The 21,240-nt window shown below is 29.5% G+C and overlaps 2 protein-coding genes across 4 annotated transcripts; one reads left to right on the top strand and one right to left on the bottom strand.

The window, feature by feature from the left end:
* Nucleotides 1-3,697: 3,697 nt before the first annotated feature.
* Nucleotides 3,698-8,528, bottom strand: LOC109813693 (chromatin modification-like protein). Of its 3 annotated transcripts, none has more exons than XM_083069144.1 (6): nt 8,355-8,528; nt 6,654-6,797; nt 6,498-6,570; nt 4,375-4,471; nt 4,209-4,278; nt 3,698-4,068 (listed from the first exon to the last, which is right to left on the bottom strand). In XM_083069144.1, the coding sequence occupies exons 1-6, from the start codon at nt 8,409-8,411 to the stop codon at nt 3,982-3,984; spliced, it is 528 nt and encodes a 175-aa protein (XP_082925270.1). In that variant the 5' UTR covers nt 8,412-8,528; the 3' UTR covers nt 3,698-3,981. The 3 variants fall into 3 exon arrangements, with proteins under 3 accessions (XP_082925270.1, XP_020233522.1, XP_082925271.1); XM_020377933.3 differs by having other exon boundaries at nt 4,375-4,426; nt 8,355-8,517; XM_083069145.1 differs by having other exon boundaries at nt 6,654-6,807; nt 8,355-8,515.
* An 8,424-nt stretch (nt 8,529-16,952) lies between these two features.
* LOC109813713 (transcription factor SCREAM2) lies at nt 16,953-20,855 on the top strand. Its single transcript, XM_020377956.3, has 4 exons — nt 16,953-18,036; nt 18,705-18,926; nt 19,736-19,906; nt 20,609-20,855. Exons 1-4 carry the CDS (start codon nt 16,993-16,995, stop codon nt 20,690-20,692), a joined length of 1,521 nt encoding a protein of 506 aa, XP_020233545.2. The 5' UTR covers nt 16,953-16,992; the 3' UTR covers nt 20,693-20,855.
* Nucleotides 20,856-21,240: the final 385 nt, after the last annotated feature.

The raw sequence follows: 21,240 nt of genomic DNA on the forward strand, positions 1-21,240 counted from the left end.
AAATAGTTTCATAGTATTAATAATGACATAATTTTCAATAATAGATTAAGATAATTTTATAGTATTAATTGGTCTAATGTGATATTTTCACTCATAATAGCACTAATAAATGAATTTTGTGTGACAAATTAATTAATAATATTTGAGCAAAGGGACTAAAATAATAATATTTATATTTTGGGAGCTAAAAACATATCTTTTAAATTTGAGGGATCAAAAAGATAAATTTTAAATTTGAGAGACCAAAATAATAATTTTGTATTTTAGGGAATAAAAACACAAGTTTTAAATTTTAGGGACCAAAAAATACATATTGTAAATCCCTACACTTTACAACTTAGCAACTATAATAATGATATATATATATATATATATATATATGTATGTTTGTGTACGCACACACGCGTGTATATATGCATATGTATAGAAATTTCATCAATAATTTTTTATGAAATTTCTATACATATGCATATACACACGCGTGTGTGAGTACACACACACATATATAGAGAGAGGGTAATCTAGAACTAAAAATATAAATATAGGTTATTGGTTAAACAACTACTACAAAACTAGCTACATTAAGATAACTCAAATAATACTATCATCCTCCAACATGACTATCAAAACTTTTTTAATCCTCCAACCTAATCATGTAATACTCTCATAATAAGTATGATCACCATAGTTCAACCATAAGGAAAATGCAAAAACAAACTTACAAAAGACAACATAACAAATATATAAGTAAAGTACAACTATATTACCAACATCAACATATCAACACTTAAAGAATCAACATAACACTCCAATTTACAACCGTCAACATACCAACACAACATATAAACTACATTACACAACTTATATATATTTTTCAACTTAAACAACACAACAACACAATGTGTCTTCATGCATTTTAACTAAGAGATCTCTTACAACACAAGTGAACACTTTATCGAACCAACTTAACAATGCAATGTTTTAGGCTTTCTAAATCAATAACAAATTTGGATAAAAAGTCATAACTTAACGTGAGTTTACAAATTTTGACACTTAAACTAAAAAAGTATAGTATTCCTATTCAGGTTAGGACAACTTGGTTGTCAACCTATCATAACCTTAGCATGCACAACTAAGCTTATTATGGAATCAACCCATTGACTACATCCCTATAAATTTTGCGCTTCTTCCAATACTTAGTTGGGAATTTTGGAACTCAACTTTTTTATTTACTCATGTCTTTTGAAACGTAGTTCAACCTAATCCATGGGGACATGACATTTTTGACACCTCTAATCATTACTATATTCTTTTATATTACACAATTTTTGACGAATTTGGATCCTCTCATGCAATATTCTCTTTCCAGTCTCTTTCCACCAATATTAATAACTATTGGATATATCTAATGGCTCAAATTTAATATTATATAAATCATTTAAGAAGTTACATTAATTATAAGATTAAATTTGAGCCATTAGATATATTAAATGATTATTAATGTTGCTAGAGAGAGACTGAAGAGAGAATATTGCAGGAGAGGATCCAAATTCATTTTTGACACCTCTAATCATTTATAGGAAAAAATAAAATAGTAAAATATATTTAGTAATTAGTAAGATATTGTATTTTTATTACTTCTAAATTTCTTTTAATATAATTTTTTTTGTTCGTCCATGAAATATCACCGCCGATAATTATATATAGTCAAATTTTCCATTTCCCCCCTATAATGTCAATATATTTTTGCAATTATGTATGTAAAAAAATAATTTAGAAAGTAACAAGTATTGAGTAAATTATTATTTGGTTTCTAAAAGTGTGGCACAACTTCAACTCAGCTCATGAAAGAATAAAAACAACAAATTGGTCCCTGAAACAACAATCTGTCAACTAACTTAGTGCTTTTGTTACATGATTTAGTAACTTTGTTAATGTGCGAACAATACTGCGTTAAAAACTTGCTTTAACGGACAACAGGGTTGGGTTTTTCCAACTTTTGAAAGGGAAATTAGGTTTAGGAATGTAACTTTTGTCCCCATTATATTTTTTCTCATAAATGGATATGATTCATGCAATGTTTCAAAACTAACAACCAAATGTGTATATATTAATTAAATAGTTTATATTTAATAATTAAATAATAAACTAAAAATTATATATTTATTAGATTTTATTATTTATTAATTTTTTATATATTTTTTGAATTAAAATATAATCAATAACATAATATTTTTTTAGTAATTATGTAATTGGTGCAGAATATTTATCAAAAACTCAAACTAGAGACTTTATTTAAGATATATATGTTTAGTTCCACTCATACCAATAATTTATTGATAAGTAATAACTTAATATATAAGTTATTTAAAAATTATAAGTAAATTAAAATTGAAAAATAATGTCACATGTCTCTCACGGGTTTTTTTTATCCAAATTTGATAAACTTCGATAAATATGCTGAGTTAAACCCAACAATTTTAAATTTGAACCCGAAGAGACATTGCTTTAGGCAAAGCATGAAGGAGAATTATGCTCCAAATGGAAAGGTAATAATCCAAAATATCCACTTGTTAAAAATCATTAGTACCCACAAATTCACAAACTAAATAGTACAACAAATTTGAGGGGGACTCCACCAAAGTAATTTCGAATGGCAAACAAATGTCAATGCAAAATTTGGCCTTCTCCCATTGGCTATAATTCAATTGTTTCCCTTCTCAATCGTATTAATAACATCTCTCTAAACTTCAAAACAATCATGTTTCCTCTCCATAATGGATAGTCATGCATTTAAGAACCTTGACTCATATAGCATCAAGATTAGTCACGAGATCCCCACCTAAGTTTAGACACTACGGCCTTATTAAGAGCTAAGGTCGCCAAACTCTTTGCCTATCCTAAGATATAGTATTTACTCTCTAGACTCTAGTGTTATCTTCAAGCTTACCCTTATGCAAAATCATAATTTGCATTGAGTGACACTATAATTGTTTGAACAAGGTTGGAAGTTTAAAATATTGATTTTATCTTTGCACACGTCTCTCATACGCTTACGTAGGGTTCTACTGCCAGCTCCATGAAAATTCCATGTATCAAAAATCATGATCAACTACAAAAGGAAAAATGGACCAAGTTTAGCAACAAGGCTTGATAAGGTCTCCACCAGTCTCGACCTTCATCATCACCTTTCGAGTTGAGTCATCAATATGCATTTGACTCCCTCGCGGTGTTTTTGATTATGGACAACAATAATTGTTTTCTCGTTTACATTTTAGCAGTTGTAGAAAGAATCTCTTTGCTTAGAACATCATCCTTGTCTCTCGTGTTGGGGACGCTAAGTGTCTCTAGAAATATTTCATGATGTTTTAAAAATTCACCTAAAAGAGAAGTACTATTTATTTATATTGAATTATACTATTTAGACAAAAAATATCTACAACACAACTCCATCTCTGTTATTCAAATTTTGTACAAAAATAAATATATAGATATATTTTCTCTATGGCAATTACGATGAAACATTTGGTCTCATGCCAAAACAAACTGACTTGTCAAAGTAACCGTGCATTTTAAATGTTAAAGTTCAAATGCCTCTGCAGCAAACGCTGCTCAATTGCTGAAAATTCCTGCTTGTAAATTGGAACGATTTAGTTGAAGGATGAAAAAGAAAAGAAACAGATTACGTTTGCATGCGTTTTTCATCGATGTAAATCCTAAAGTCTGCATTATATCCAAACCGATGTAGCTAACTACATTATGTCTGAGGATTTCAATTTTGAGCAGAGTTCCCGGAACCACTGGTGAAACTTCACAGACACAATGCGATAAGAACCACTAACACTTAACAGGTCTACCATGAACATAATCCCAGAAGAGGTGTAAGAGGGGAAAGGAACAATAGAATAACCAGCTGTACACATCTAAAGATGAATAATGGTTGAAACATAAAAAAATGTATGTACTCCAAAAACTTGTTGCTCAGGTTTCTTCCTTGACAAAGTAACTCTGAGGCAAGGAAAATTCTTCTTCGTGAGTAAGCAATTCAATCTCATCATCATCTGTTTTCTGAGGAAGAAAGAAAAACCACTACACTTTATCAGCTCTCAAAATCCACAGCACAATGTTAAAACGTAAACTACAAACTAACATCTTATTAGAGGGATATAAGACGAATGTGAAGGAACCACAACTTAATGATAACATACCAGCATTTCTATGTTGTAGAACCGATCCAGCAATTGAAGGACCTCCTCAGAAGAAAAGGGTCTGTCAAATCTGAATGAAGCATATATAATTCTAAGATTATATATCAGAAAATGAAAATCTAGCATATTATGCTTCATAATCAAACAAGCATGACAGAGAACAAACCTCCTCCTAAGAAATTCCATCAGACCATAAAGGACAAAGTGGCGATGTACCCCTTCATGAAAAGAACGGTAGCTGTAAGCATTAAATTTGATGAATCCTGATCCAGCTAGAGTTAACTATATAACATGGGAATACTTTACAAGGATGACACTTGATAAAATAAAAAATGAAAAGTATCAAATAACAACTAATCAAGCAGCATTTGCACGTAATGGAAAATTCAATCAATAATGATTACTACAAATGCTTACTGTTTACTTGAAAGTAATCAAAGTATAATGCACGAAGTTGACAAGTTTCTCAATCAATGATGGTAAATAATTAATTCTTTTACTACATTAATTGTCAACTAGTGTTCACACTCTAGCCAGATATCACTTGCTGCAGAAACAGAGAACAATTTAAGGTCCGTTTACTCTTCATTCCCTGTTTCTGTTTTCATTTTCTGATTTTACTTTTTAATTATAAAACTGTCACATTGTTTTTGATTTGTTTCCTATTTTCAAATATCTCTACAGAACACACTGCATAGATATTTGAAAAACTTTTTTCTATAGATATTTGAAGATAGGAAACAAATTGAAAACAATGCGAAAGTTTTGTAATTATAAAGTGGAAACAGAAAATATAAGCACAAGTACACGGGCCCTTACATTTTGACAATTATGAAATATCAAAGTAAACAGTGCCACCATATAGTGCAGTATGTCTTCCCCTCACATTCATAAACACACAAAGCATCTTTTCTTTGAGATCCCCTTCCCCTTTCTAGATAACAAATGTCATAGTCAAGAAAACATGCTCAAGATAAAGACTCTTCATTATCGAATTTGAAATCCAGTATCACTATTATTAAAGAGGATTTCATCCATACAAATATATTGTATGTGAACTGTCAAGCATTCTAAGTATATATATACACACACACATTAATATATATATATATATATATATACATATGCAATAATTTGAATTGGTGTATTCCATAATTAAAAACTAATAAAAATGAACATTAGTATCTTGTCCAGGAGAAAAATAGAAACACAGTTTGAACTTGTCATATCACTTATTACGGAGAAAACATTTACAACCCAAAATAATACCAACAAATATAATGCTTCACTAATTTCCTGACCTATCTTGGTAGCATGATTCATTTCAGGATTAAACAGATTTATCAGAAGCTTTCCATTTCAATATTCTCTTTCCCCAAAAATTAAACTAGTTAAGTTCTCCTAGACCACTAAGCTGCCACATACTTTGTGGAATTTTACTAATGAAAAATCAATTAAAAGGAGTAATCTAAGATAAGGACATCTCCCTTGATCTCATGAATCTTTGTGCAATTTGGTATCATCAACACAAATCGTACAATTCAATGATTCATTTTTTTTCTTCTTTTTTTTACTTTTCTTTCACCAATTCTCACGAAATAAAAATAAAAATTGGAAAGTGAAATAAGTTCAAATTGTTAAATGAAAGGGAATTGAAGGAACACTTTTGGACTTATCCTATTTGATTATTCCACTACTTTATTTGTCACTCACTCATTCAATGCTTTGTTTCCATTCTTCTAAAATAAAGGCTTTACAAACTCAAATGTAACTAATAATTTTGTTTTATAAGACTTCTGCTTAAGTTGTTTTAGCTATTTCTAGTTTAATTTTTTTACATTAAATACTATATACCATGATTTGATACAAATTATGATTCACAATTCAAAAATTCAAAAACTAGCTTGGTGATTCACGATTTGAATCCCAAATTGATAACCTTGCTAGGAAATGACATGATGTCAAGTCCCATGATCTGGTACTTTAGTTCACACAAAATCAAGTACCAACCTCAATCAGGGACAGGAATGTGTGGATATCAAACATCTTGCAAACCTTATTATTCATAACATTGCCGATTTCTTTCTAGTTAGACAATATTACTAACTACATCCTGCTATTTCTCCAGTTCAAAACAACAAATCATATTTTACATTTATTTACAAATTTTTTCATCCACGTTTCATTTTAAAAAAAAAACATTATTTGTCACATATCAATACCAAAATTGTTATATTAAAATATCCATGATCCTCAAAGGATTATGTGTGTGCGCATGTATTAAAATACCTTGTAGTTTCATTGGAGGGTATTTTTCAAGAGCTTCCAACAATCTCAGCTCCAATTCGACCTGTGCTTGGTCCTATCACCATAATAAACAGATGTTGAATCCAATTCTAAATTCAAATTTCAAAGATTCTAAATTCAAATTTCAAAGAGAAAGACCTTGGGGAGAGAAGAAGCAGAGGAAGGAGGAGGTTTGCAAGGAGAGTGGACAGACATGCCATCTTGTTCCTCCTCTTTGGGTTTCCCAGCTCTTCCACCACTGCTCATTTGTTTCTTTAAAGATAGAAATCTCTCAGATTGAAACTGCAGCAAACTGAAATTAAAAATTGCAAAGAGAACACTTCAATGCATAACTACAAAAAAGCAGTTAGCCAATGCCATTCAACATGACAGTCCACCTTGTGCATTCACATGAAGTAATGCAGCATGATAGCATGTACAACACAACTTATTAATATCAAGCTTATTAATTGTCAAGTAGTTACTTGCATGGGTAACCTAAGCTAATTAGTATGATGGAGCCTGCAGACAATATGTTAAACTCGGGAATTTGCAATTTGTTTGCTCCATTTACTTGAAAGCAGATTAAAATCCACACAGGTACAGATATATAACCTGTCATACTTTTTGAGAACATGGAAAGTGGACTGTTCTATATGTGTTTCGCCAATTGGAATAATAGTCATTCTTCTTTTCTGATACAGAACTCATTATAGAATCATAACATAAGAATTCTAAAACCCAACCCCGCTGCAGTTGCAATTAAAGCCAATAAAGTTATGTGAGTCAAAATAATTGAATTGTGTGGTGTCATGTACAGTAATGGAAATTGTAAGGGACACAAACAAGGTACTACGAGCTCTTCCCAGTTTTGTTCAGAAAGGAGAATTTATTATCTAAATATGAAAAATCGGTTATTTGTGTCGTTTACCCACATCCAAGCAAAAACTACAATATGTTGCAGACACAGTTTGAAACAGGGGTATATTGGGCCAAAAAATATATATATTATTGACATAATACTATTTTTTGTTCTAATAGCTCAAATTGGGTCCACATTTGACCTGTGTCATTACACAATTTCCATAAAACAGATTCAGCAGAGCAGCAAAGAAGAAAATAAATATTGAAGAGAATATGCATAATAGTAGCTGTCTATATATAAAAATTTTCAGCAAAAGAAGCAGGTGTATTGACAAATTCATTGAAATCTGCCAAAAATAAAATCACTTATCTCACTTGATAACTATATGCAGCTACTCTATTTGTATATATGGCTTGATCCCTCAAACCTTTGCTTATGTTGCAAACTTCCACTCAGAAGTTCCTTCAACAACAAATATCTGGGTTGACATCGTTGGTGTTGAGTTTGCCATGGTGTATTATTATGATTGCACAGTTTGTGAGCAATGACCATCGAGAACAGTGAAATGTGTAAGCACACATGGGAAGAGTTCACAACAGTGCAAACCCTTTTGGGGTTTTCCAACAATTCTCAACACTCTAGACTTTAATCAGTCAATAATTGGTTTCGACGTTTTACTTTGCATGCAAGGTTTTAAAACATGGTTCGCGATCGCAATGATCACTAATTCACTGTTGCAATTTTGGCAGGACTCACGTAAAACCTTGCTTACATGAACGGTGAAGTTTTCAAGCATCAGAGTCTAATTGACCAATGTGAGGTTTCCCCTTTGTTTCGGAGAAAGGGGAACTGACATTTGAAAAAATAAATAAAAAAGAAAAAAGAAAACAAGAAGAAAACGGTTTGAAACGAGTAGCAGCAGAAATCAGAAACAAGAAGAAAACAATTTAAAGAAAAAATAGTGAGTGGAATGAAGGAGAAGAGCGTAATCTTACCGATTGACGACACGAGGAATGGTGTCTAAGCAGTGTGAGGAAGAGGAGGAAAAGCATAAACCCTGAGAAGGAGAAGGAGAAGAAGAAGAAGAAGAAGAAGAAGAAACAGTAGCAGCACTTTATACTATAGTGTACAATACATGACGACAAATACAGTTGGATTATTTGGGCTCCTTCATTTCTTTCAAATTGGGCTTTCTTATTTAAATCAGTTAAACGCAGGTTTTACATTCATATCATTTATATAATTAACACTAGCTAAAATAACGATATAGATACGGAGTTGTGAGTGTGACTCTTAACTAATTTATCTTATGTGTTTTTATAATTTTTTAGATTAGTAATTACTTTAAGTAATAGATACTTTGTACATATTTCATGCTTATCTATAAAAAATTAACTCATTCATATATTTTATAAAAAAATCTAAGTTATAAATATGCTTTTAATTTTAATTTTTGTAAAATAAATGTTGATTATGGTTTTTTTATTGAAATATATTTTTCATTCTTTAAAACTTAAAATTATATTTTTTGTTCCATGCAAAAAAAATATTTTGACTCTTCTAAAATATTTTTATTTGACTTTTATCTTACTCAAATTGTTAATTTTGATCTTAAATGTTTATTGATATATTAATAAAATTTATTTAATGATTCAATATGCTTAAAAATCTTATGTCGTTTAAAAATAAAGATTAAGGATAGTTATAAACATCATTTTTTCTTAACCCATTGAAACATCTTTTTAGAGATAAAATTATGATGTCTCAACGAACATCAATATAAACAATATCTTGAACACGGTCATCCTAATGATATTAGCGAACTAATGGTCGAAATATTGTTGAAAAAGGGGCCCAAGCCACTCTTACCTCTTAACCTTAACTTGAGGGACTTGTTCTAGTATGTCTAAAAGTCTTACATTATTTACATTGTGATTTTAACAATGTCAACAGATTTACAATCAAAATATTAGCGTTAAAAAAAAGTCCATGTCACTTGTGCCCCTAAAACTTAATCGAGGACTTTATTCTAATATGTCTAAAAGTCTCACATTACTTACATGATGATCCTAATGATACTAGGGACTTATAGACGAAATTTAGTGCTAGAAAAAGGATTCAGACACTCTTGACCTTGACTAGGGATTTGTTTTTGTATACCTAAAAGTTTCACATCATTTAAAAATTAAAATTACAGGTAGTTTATAAATATTCTCCACCCTTAATTTATTAAAACATCTTTTCAAGGATAAATATGTAATGATCCAACAAGCACCAAAGCAAACAATATCTCAAACATGGTGACCTTAACAATGCCAACGAACTTATAATTTGAACATTTACCAGTCTTGAAAAGGTTTTAGAGGTATCGCATATTGGTATAATACATCTACATATACTAGTAAGTGCTACCTAAAATGTCATTTAATCTTTTTATTTAGCATATAAATTATTAATAAGTATCACGTGGTGGAAGGGATTAAAAACAAAGTTTTAAATTTTAAAAGATGACAAATAAATAAATTATAGTGAGCAATGTTGATAAATTTGTGTCTCTCTTTTACTTGTACATTAATTTTAATATTATTTCTCATTTTCTTGTAGATATTTTTAGTTGTCTTTTTTTGTTTCTTTCTTTAATCATGCCTTATATGTCTAATTATTATTTTATTTTTGTTCTCCTATTTTAGCCTTTGATAAAAGTGAAAGACCGAAAATAAATACGAGGAAATTATTTAAATAAATTAATGTTATTTACTATTTTTAAAAATTGTTTTTTTCTAAATATTGTTATACCAATTTTCCACATTAATTAGTCTCTTTTTTCATTGTTTTTCTTTTGCAAAGTGTTTTAACATTTTTTTAACTTTATATTTAGTATGTATTAACAATATATTTTTTATTTATTTATTTGACATATATTCTTTTTAGTTATGACTAAAAGTTGAATATAAGTTGAGTTTAGTCAAGTTTGATTTAACTTGACTCGATTAAGTAATATTTAGCTCAATTCATAAGTCAACTCAATTTTGACGATATATTTTCTTTTCAATTTGAACTTAACTTGATTCAAAATCGCGAATAACTCTGTTCAATCCATTAATTAAAATATCCAATATATTTCAATTTTTCAATTTATTAAAAAATATTATATAACATAATTGTTTAAGTTTTTTGAAAATATAAAATATAATTTATTCTATCAACTTCTAAAAATATATATATATAACTAAAGTTAGCATAAATAAAAACTACATCATCTTGCACAAAATAATAGAAAATACAATTTATATCTATAAAAATCTTAAGGCGTTCACTTCTAACATTATTATTAACTTAAAATTATGTTTTGAAAGTTCTTTCAAAATTTGTTGGAACTAAATAAAAAATCATTTATGTAAATTATATATTTATAGTCCAACTAATTCATGAATCAAATGAATTATATGCAACTCATGTTTGTTCATTTATTTATTAAACTCAATTTTTAACTTCAATTTAGTTCATAAAATAAGTTTAATGAGTTAAATGTCAAAACAAGTTTTAAGCTATTTTCGAATTGGTTCAATCTATTATCACCTTAATTATGAGTTGATTTCATAGTAAAAAAATACTGATTATTATTTGTGAATATTCTCTAACATAAATAATTATGTACATGTTTGTTTTTTCCATTCGAAGTATACAAATATGATTTCATTTCAATCCATCAAGATATGTACCAGGGGCAAATGTAGGTGCAACGGTACGGGGGCAATTACCCCCCACAAGATATTTTTTTTATTTTAATTTGTTGTGTTTAATTTAAAAAAATGCTCCCACAAAAAAATAAGTTTGCTTCCATATTTTTTTAAAAATAAAGGTAAGGAAATTACATGAGAGATAAATGATTTGATAATTGTTTGGATATATACATGAAGAAATATTTTTGTTACAATATTGACAATGAAAAAATTATACATCACTTTATAAATGTTTAGAGAGTACTTGTGATTTTTAGAAGCTAAGATATTTTGATTTTTTTTCTCATGAAATTGTGTATTTTGTAATTTTTTTTCTATGAAAATATTAAAAATTACTTCTTTGCTCCTACTAAAGAAAATTCTTGGATCTACCACTGTTTGGAACGTGCCCTAAAAGCTATACAAACACATCATATATGGTCCAGAATGAAGCTGAATTATTCATTAATATGTGTGAAAAGAAACAAAATCTAGGAGAGTAATTAGTAAAACAAAAACAAAAATGGGCCCAAAAAAATATCAATTATATAGGGCCTGAACGTAAAGTGGGCTATTTGTTTCTTAAAAAACTCAAGCCTAGCCCACCCATTTCTCTCTTTCTTATGGGCTTCTGTTCAAATTTGAATACGATCACAACAACTCAGGTGAAAAAAAAGTTGTTACCAAAGAAAATTTAAGACTAGATTATTTCTGTCCTTTTTTTTTTCTTTCTAATAATTTGTTCAATTTGATATTTTTATTATTAAAACTAGTGTAAAAGAAACAATTTGTATCTTCATGTATTTTATAAAAATAAAAATAAGATAAAATATTTGAGGTTGAATAATAGTAAGCGATCTTTAATTGAAGAATCTAACAAATTTTAGAATAGTTCTAATAGAATGAGATTAACAACAATATAATGTTATCCTCTGTGTTCAATTGAGGATAATAATGGTAACTATTTATAACCATCTTGAGTACATGTCATTTTTTATTATTATGTTATATGTACAAAAAGTTGGTACCGTTAGTTCTCAAATGAAAGAAAAGAGTAAGACCGTACAGTTTTTAAAATTAAAAGACCGAATTAAATATCTTAACAATAAAGGGAGCAAATTGAAACAATTAAATATAGAAAAATGAAAAGAGTAATTTAAATCCCCAAAAAAAGAGTTTTTTTGGTAAAAATGAAAAAGAAACATATGCTTATCTATTTACATTCCAAATGACATTAAATTATTTCACTTAAAATACTACCTTTTTTTCCCCTCAAATTTATAAGTCCATTTACATTATACCTTATAATTTTACACCATATTTTTCTTAAATTTTATTTTCCGTGAAATAAAAAAAAAAACTAGACCTTCCATCTTTGTTCATGATGTTCTGTTCCATGAATGCAAGAAAGTGAGAAGCTTCTTAATTTTGCAAGAGTTTTTTTTATCAATAAAAAAGTTAATTTACAATAATGATAATGATAAAATTTAAATTTTTATGTATCTATCTCAATTCTTATCTTAAATATAGAGTTACGATTAAAAATATCAATTTATTTTTAGAGGAATCATCCTAATAAAAAAGAATTATACCTCCTTATAAAAATAATTTTGATTATAGCCAATCTAGTAATATTGATAAATGAGATTTGAGACCATTAAATAAATTTTATAAAAAAAAACAAGAAACTGATTAAATTGAAAAAAAATTGTTTTTTATATTATTATTGCGGACTCGTTAATTTTTTTTGGTTTCTATTGTTAAAATCCAACAGCATGTAATATATTTATGTTAATTAAAAGTATTATGTAGTAACACTATAAACATTTGATAATGATTGTGTGTGATTATTTTTATAGGTGTTAGATATTTTGGTTAACAAATTAATAATACATGAAAAAATTTCTATAAATAATTTATATGCCACTTGTTTTTATGAGAAGTTTATAATATACCTTTTATTTGTGATCTTTTATTGATCTGTTACTTATAACTATTATGTATCATTTTCAAGAGTTGATTATATATGACTCAATTTTATTAGTTATCAAATTAAAAACAATTTTGAAAGTAATAAAAAAATGAAAATTTCATACCAAATTACAAAATATTGATTTGGTTTAATTAAGTTTATGTATTTAAAGTGAACAAAATTGAGCGAACATATTATTTTTATATAGTTTATATAACTTTTTTTCTTCTAAAATTGAATATAACCTAACTGCAAACATCCTTAGTAAATGTTTTTTTTTTTTCAATACAATTTATGCATGTCACGAGAGTTCTAACTGCACAATAAATTCGTAAAATATTTTAAACAAAGATGGACACGACAAAAAACGACTTTTTCTTAATTTACAATATTTTTGTTTGGGAAAATTTTCCCCTTCCACTGGCTTATTAATTCGTTTGATGAGTATTAAATTAAAGAATTGCATAGCTTCAAAAGATTTTTATTTTTATTTTGAATTTTCGTTGCGAATAAGTTACAATACTTATAATAAGAAAGAATTATAAAAATACTCATAGTATGGTTGTTTAAAATTATCTTATATATCATATTTTTTAGAATATATAGATAAAGAATTAATATTTTTTGTTTTCCTAATCTCTGTGCAAACCTACCACCCACTACTACATTGATGCATGCAGACTCCCTCATATACAATTTCAAGTTAATTCTTTACTCCTTAGCCTTAGCACTCCAAACCTCCCTAAAGAAACCAAAATGTCGAGAGATAAACATTAAACTAATCAACTAAAATTAACATACAAACAAATAATATATGTGTTTGAAGCGGAAGTTGTAATTTAAACATGTTTTAATAAGAAAGAATGTAATTTAATAAAGTTATGGCCAAATTTGAGTATTTAATTTACAGTATATCAAATTGTGGAACTAACAAGAAAATGAATAGGGTACAGGGTCAAGATTTGAGGAAACAAGTTCTGGCGCCATGGGACCCTATAAGATTTTAGATTGGTGAGTGAAGAAGTCGATGGTTGAGGATGGCAATGGCATACCCCACAAGAGAAGGGAAATTAAGTTGTGTATGTCCCATGCTCACGAGGTTAGTAGAGAAATAATAAAAGTAGAGTATCTCCCTACGCCTCACTGCAAACTTATTTAAGATTCTTGTCCCTCTCCTCTTTCTAAACCTATTCCAATTCGGCATATCTTATGATTTCAAATTTCAATTCATTATGTCTCTCAGTTACACATGCATCATGCAAATACATTTCATTCAATGGGTCCAAATATATAAAGCTTTACAACATTTGCTTCTATCCATTACACTGTACACTACGTGTAGTGTAATTTGAATTCGCAACCCCACAAAAAATTCAACATGTATTGTTAAGCGTGACATTTTAAAACGTACAATTGCACGTAAATTATCTAATGACATTCTTTCTAAACGGTTTATTAAAAAAAAATGTAGATGACAAAAATAATGACAATTTTCTAAAAATTAGTAAGTAAAACAAAACACGAACAGATTTGAAAAATGATTACTTTGTTATCACCTTAATTATTATTATTATTATTGTTTTAAAAATTTTAATTATTTCTATGAAAACAAAATGGTTTAAATACAATTTTCGTCCTTATAATTTATTATATTTTCATTTTTGTCTTTGTAAATTATTTTGTTATTATTTCATTCTTAACTTTTTATAACGTGCGTTTCAAAAATAATTTTTACTGTTAAATACCGTTAAAAGAATATTATGTACGTGACAAACAAAATATATATTATATTTATTATATTCTATTTTATCATTGTCATGTAATCAAATTAATTTTAATTTTTTTTAGATAAAATTTTAAAATGTACTTCACTACATCTAAACTCTTGCCTTCACCCCCTTCGTGATCACGATTCTCCTCTCCGATCCAAATTCGACACTGCAAGTCTTGAACCTCTAATCGAAACCTCAATCCACTAATGAAGAATAACTTTTCACAATTCATAATCTCAACAATAACGTTGAGTTTGTCCTCAATGACCACCACCTCTATAAGATTATTATCGATTATTACCTTATCATGGAGGAGTTCAACTTCATGCTCGATTACTCCCCTATTGTGCAGGAGCTCATGCGTCGCAAGAGCATCCATCACTTTGATGGTGTCACCACCAATGTCACCTCCTTCAAAGTAAAAAAGAACTATGTTGACTAGTTCAAGACCATCACATCACTTTTCACAACCACCGTTATAGCCACGAGCACAACACCTCCTTAGAGAATGGAGGTTGGTAGTCCAACTTTGCTATCAATAATAGTCAGAACGGGATATTCCACAATCTTAAAAGAGTGTGTGTAAAGAGTATGATAAAATGACAATAATAAAGTGCATTTTGAAACTTGGTCTAAAAAAATTTAAAATCAATTTATCTACGTGACAATGGTAACTATTTTTAATGGAAAGTTAATGAAAGAAACTATTTTTGAAATATTATTAAAGATTAAAGATGAAACCACAATAAAAAAAAGATTACAAAAAAAGTGAAAAAGTAATAAATTACAAAGATGAAAATTATATTTAAGCCAAACAAAATAAAAACATATTTTTTTGTTTTAAGTTTTACTAAAATTATTTTTGAACTATTAAATGTTAAATTTAAACAACCAAACCTCTTGATATATAATTGTAAAATCTGTGTTCAAACACAAAATTTGACCCGGTATTTAAACATAGTTTTTATATTATATTGAAGCGTCAAAGTTAATAAACTAATTAATTTTATTACATAGTCAACAAACGGACATTACGTCTCTCGGGCCAGTAGATTGATCTGAATAGCTTTAATCATAAAGAATTGCTTTCTTCATTTTAATAAATTCAAATTAATAAAAAAAAATTGAATGATATTGATGGGATTATAAAAGATCGGGAAATAAAGGGAAGATGTAATAGATAAGGATGTGTGAGTGTGGTAGCTAGATAGAGGTGAAGTGTTACGGTTTAGATTGGGCAGTATCTGCTGTGAAGGACTTCACGAGATACCTATGACATTGATACTGTTATATTCGCCTCATCACTTAAAAACGTCATTATCATTCTAGATTATGTAATAATTAATAACGTCGTGAGATAATTCTAGATTATACAATAATGCGACCACTAAAATTATCTTAATGATAAAAGTTAGAGTAATATGTATTAGATCACCCTAACTATTGTTTAGAAGAAAATTTGAAAGCTAGCCAAGGAATATTAAAGAGACAACACTAACAAATGGATCAGGGTGGGTGAAACTCTCTGCTCTCTTCCACGTAAAGAAATAATAATATTGAAGCACTCACCAACCAAGACCATTCGTACATAATGATTTATGTGATCCCAGTCCTGTGCCTACTTATAATCATGCTTACACGGATTGGTTTTAACGTAAAACTACAAAAACAAAATTAATTCAATTTCGCGAAGCTTATCATGATTTGGTTGGAACTCATTGATTAGTTTAGTTTAATTATCATAATTTCATATATTATATCCTCAAAAGAAAGTACAGTAATAAAACTGAGTAATTTACATTATACCTCTCCAAGTTTCACAAAGTTACATAAATACTCTATACTTTTTTTTTACTGCTACAATAATCTCTCTTAATTATTTAAAAGATATTGTACGGTGATATGTTATAAAAGATGTTAACGTAAATATTAAAAAATAAAAAGTGTTAGTACAATTTCATAAAATTTGAAATATATATCGTCCTAATTTACTCTAAAACTAATAGAGAAAAACTTAGAAATTTATAATCATATATTTATTTTACATTCTATTTTTGTATTTTATATTGAGCACTTGGTATCTATCCATTTCCCGTAATGGTATTAGGGAGTCAAATGGGATTTTTTCCATTGATGTTGTAGATGAAAATGATAATAAAGGCAATATATGATGCCCTTTTCCTTGTGCAACTCACCAAGCTCTCTTCTTCTTTTCTTCTTCTCTTGGGAACGCACAAGCCGTCCTTTGTCGGAAGAAGAAAAACAAATGATGTCTACATGGATGCAAGACATAGAAGAACAAGAATCTACTCCTCCCTCATGGCCAAACTCAAACCCCAACCAACTAAGCCCTATGTCACTCTGTGCTTACAAACCCATCCATGAAGAATGGCACGTGCCCAACAACACCACCACCCAACATGCAAGAGACATAACCTTCTCCCCAAACTTTGCCGATAATTATTTGCTCCAACCCCAACCAATCTTACCCACTTTCCCTTCCACCAACCTCGACCTCTCTCAAGTGCACAACTTTCTCGCACCCAACCCAACCTTTGGACCCGTCACCTTCGATGCGCCTTCCCATGTGGGGTTTCTTAACCCTCAAGCTTCCTTCACTTCAAACAAAGCTGATCATGATGCCGATGTCTTCTTAATGAGCTCAAGTTCAGCCATGTGTGTAGTGCCTCCACAACAACGCAGTATTGGCTTTTCGGGTTTCAAGAGTATCATAAACTCCAATCACGAGGAGGGTTTGCTTCTGAGCAAGTCCAACATACTGAGACCCCTTGAATCGTTGCCGTTATCGGGTGCACAGCCAACTCTTTTCCAAAAGAGAGCAGCACTTAGGAAAAACTTGGTTGGTAATTGCAAAGGGAAGGGTGAACTCATGGGGGGAGAGGGAGGGAATAGTAGTGATGGCAAGAAGAAGAAGACGTGTAGTGGAGAAGGTGGGAGTTTTATTGATGGGTCGGGGTTGAATTATGATTCTGATGAGAGTGATGAGAATAATAATAAGATGGAAGAGAGTGGAAGGAACGGTGGAAACAGCTCAAACGCCAATAGCACCGTCACCGGAGGCGCCGGGGATCAGAAAGGAAAGAAGAAGACGGGAATACCTGCCAAGAATTTGATGGCTGAACGCCGCCGAAGGAAGAAGCTCAATGATAGACTCTATATGCTCAGATCCATTGTTCCCAATATTAGCAAAGTAAGACTTAACTTGATTTTAGACAAAACTAACATTTTCCTTTAGTGTGATTTATTTATCGTATTTTTAATAGTATTAAATATCAACTTAGTTATTAGTACTTTTTTTATAAGTTTCTCTAGAATTTTTAGAGAGATTTTTTTTTGAAATAATTCTTTTATAAGTTAAAAGTAGTTTAAGTATAAGTTAAAAAAATTGGATTTTGAAAAAATTAATTAATAGGAGAGAACTTTTATAAATTAATTTATGTACGAAGTAATTTTATTTTATGAAAAAAATTATTTTATTTTTTCTTCTTATTTTCTCCTTTAAAAATGTTCATAGAGAAGTTTATTTAAACATGTGATTAAGATGATATTTTGATTCTAATTGGATGACAAAACAAACACTAACTTAAGGAATTGTATTAATTTCTTTCTATGGAATAGCCACCATTTTATTGCTCTTTTATTCAGTCATGAACTAGGGTTAATTAACCACTTTTCTAGTCCCAGAGAATTCACGAGCTTTATTTTTATTATGTTATAGACCATGAATGATTCATATTATTCAGTAATAACGTATATAAGGATTCATTATGATACTATTTTATAGAAGAAGTTATATATCGATCATATATGATGGCTAATGGCTTGAAACTTTGTTTTGACTTTGGTTTGAAATATAAGATGGACAGGGCTTCCATTCTTGGGGATGCAATCGAGTATTTGAAGGAACTTCTACAAAGGATCAGTGACCTTCACAATGAATTGGAGGCAACACCAGCTGGATCTTTATTGACACCTGCTTCTTCAAGCTTTCATCATCCTTTGACACCGACACTACCACCCCGCATGCAAGAAGAACTTTGTCTCAGCTCGTTGCCATGCCCTAATGGCCAACCTGCGAGGGTAATATTGCTTCACCATTTCTGGAACTCGTCCTTTTTATTTGCGCACATATATATATTTATATGGTTCAATCCACATATGGCTTCCTTAATTCTCTTCCTGTTTCTGGTTATGTATATGTGGACACGACAAGAAATATATGTGTTATTTTGTGTGCTTTAATAAGGAGGGGAGCTTTTGCTTGTTCTTCGGAACGGCATGATTGCATGAATAGAGTACCTTTTCTCATTTGCTTACATATTTTTTAGTTAAAAATTGTCATCGGTAATGAGTAAAAAAAAATGTGACTGTATAAAAAAGAAACATTTTTCTTTACTAAAGTGATATACTATGGAATGAGACAGGTTAAATTTATTAATTTTAGCACTAAACTCATGTCACAGTTAAGCCTATAGTTTTATGAATTATTTGGGAAAATGATAGGGTGGATAAAATAGAGAAGAAAATAAAAAGTAAAGGAAGAGGAAAAAATATGATAAATGATGATATCACCAAAAATTAAGAGAGAGTGACAGGAAAAAAATAGAAAAGAAAGTGAAATATAATGATAATAATAAGAATAAGAATAAGAATAATAAGAATAATAATAATAATATCTCTATTATTTATTGTTAACAAATATCATATTCTCATTCGTTAATGACTAAAAAATAGAAAATATATAGTATTTAATATATTAAAAATTTTATTCCTTGACAAAAAAAATACGAGCATTAATTAGTATTTGAAATTATTTATTAGTTGTATTTGAGACAAGCATTTTCTTGATGAAACCATTCAATTGATATTCTTTAACCTGCCAAATATAGGTTGAGGTTGGGTTGCGCGAAGGAGGAGCTGTAAACATCCACATGTTTTGCGACCGCAAACCTGGTCTCTTGCTTTCTACCATGAGGGCACTCGACAACCTTGGATTAGACATCCACCAGGCAGTTATCAGCTATTTCAATGGATTTGTTATGGATATTTTCCGAGCTCAGGTCATTTTTTTATTCTTTTAATTAATATAATAAAATCAAACCATGTGCATCTACCTCATTAGTTTAATTAGTTAATTAATTGGTACTGCAAAAAAAAAAAAAAAAATCCGTATACAAGTGGGTGATAATCCCACTTAAAAGCTGTTTTTTTTAAAAAAAATTGGGTTAAGTTTATCCTTACTTTCTAAGAGATACATTATCTAAAAATAGTGTATTGATGAGGAAATTTTTTGAATTTCAATTGCCCTATTTAAGAGGAGAGATTGTAATGATAGTATATAACTATATTTGACTTAATTCTTTTACACAAACTTTAAGGTTTGTTTGACGAATAGAAAATCTGATTAAGAAGTGGGATCCATTAAAAATTGTTAATTAAGTTTTTTTTTATATCGAGATTAATCATCTTCTTACTATAATATGATTATAAAAAAATACTTAACAATAATTATTAAATAAAAAATAAAAAATAAAAACTTTATATTTTGAATATAAAATGCATTTCAATCTTTCGTTTGGTAAATAGAGGGAATTGTAAGATGTTATAAGAAAATTTAGATTTGTTCATTTTGTTTTCAATGTCCTTTGATGACAAGTGTTGATGGTATTATACTTTACTTACGCTCCCCGGAACATTCCTTGCTTTATTATAAAGTGATGAGTTTTTTCCCCGTCTGAGAGCTAACCTTTCCTCTCTTTCAGCAATGCAACGAAGGCCAGGATGTCCATCCGGAGCAAATAAAGGCAGTTCTGTTGGATTCAGCTGGCTTCAATAGCATGGCCTAATGGCAACAAACTACTAACACGACCTTTCCAAATAGTCAATTTAGCAATCTTATGTTTTTAATGCTCAAAATTCAAGTGTACAATATAGGCTCACTTAACTTCCGCTCAGTCGAGTTAGGAGAAGAAATATTTTACCATTTAAAAGCACTACTATTTTTGTCAACTTTTGATGACGGTCTCCACTTGGTTTAGCGACATTCTGAATATGCATGTTGATGTCAAGCTTGTTTCTACAATTCATTGTCTTCTTTGTACAATTAGTAGGGACAAAGCTTTAATGCAATGTTTTTTTTTTTATTAATCTTGCTCGCCAAAGTTTATCTTTCCTTGAAGAAAGATATAAAGATAAAAAGAAAAAAAGAGCTTTTACCAGACAAAACTGAAAATTCAATGCTGGCTTCAGAAGAGGCCTGGATAAATGGGGTCTCATGCATCTGCAGCAAAAAATTAAAGGTCTCGCCAAACGCAGTCCCCACTGTATGCTACTTTTAATCAAGATAAATAATGAATTCCATGGGCCAAAGCTTGCGAGACATAAAGGACAGAAC

The sequence above is a fragment of the Cajanus cajan genome, chromosome 2, assembly GCF_000230855.2.
Source record: "Cajanus cajan strain Asha chromosome 2, NIPB_CcT2T_4, whole genome shotgun sequence".
Taxonomy (NCBI): Eukaryota; Viridiplantae; Streptophyta; class Magnoliopsida; order Fabales; family Fabaceae; genus Cajanus; species Cajanus cajan.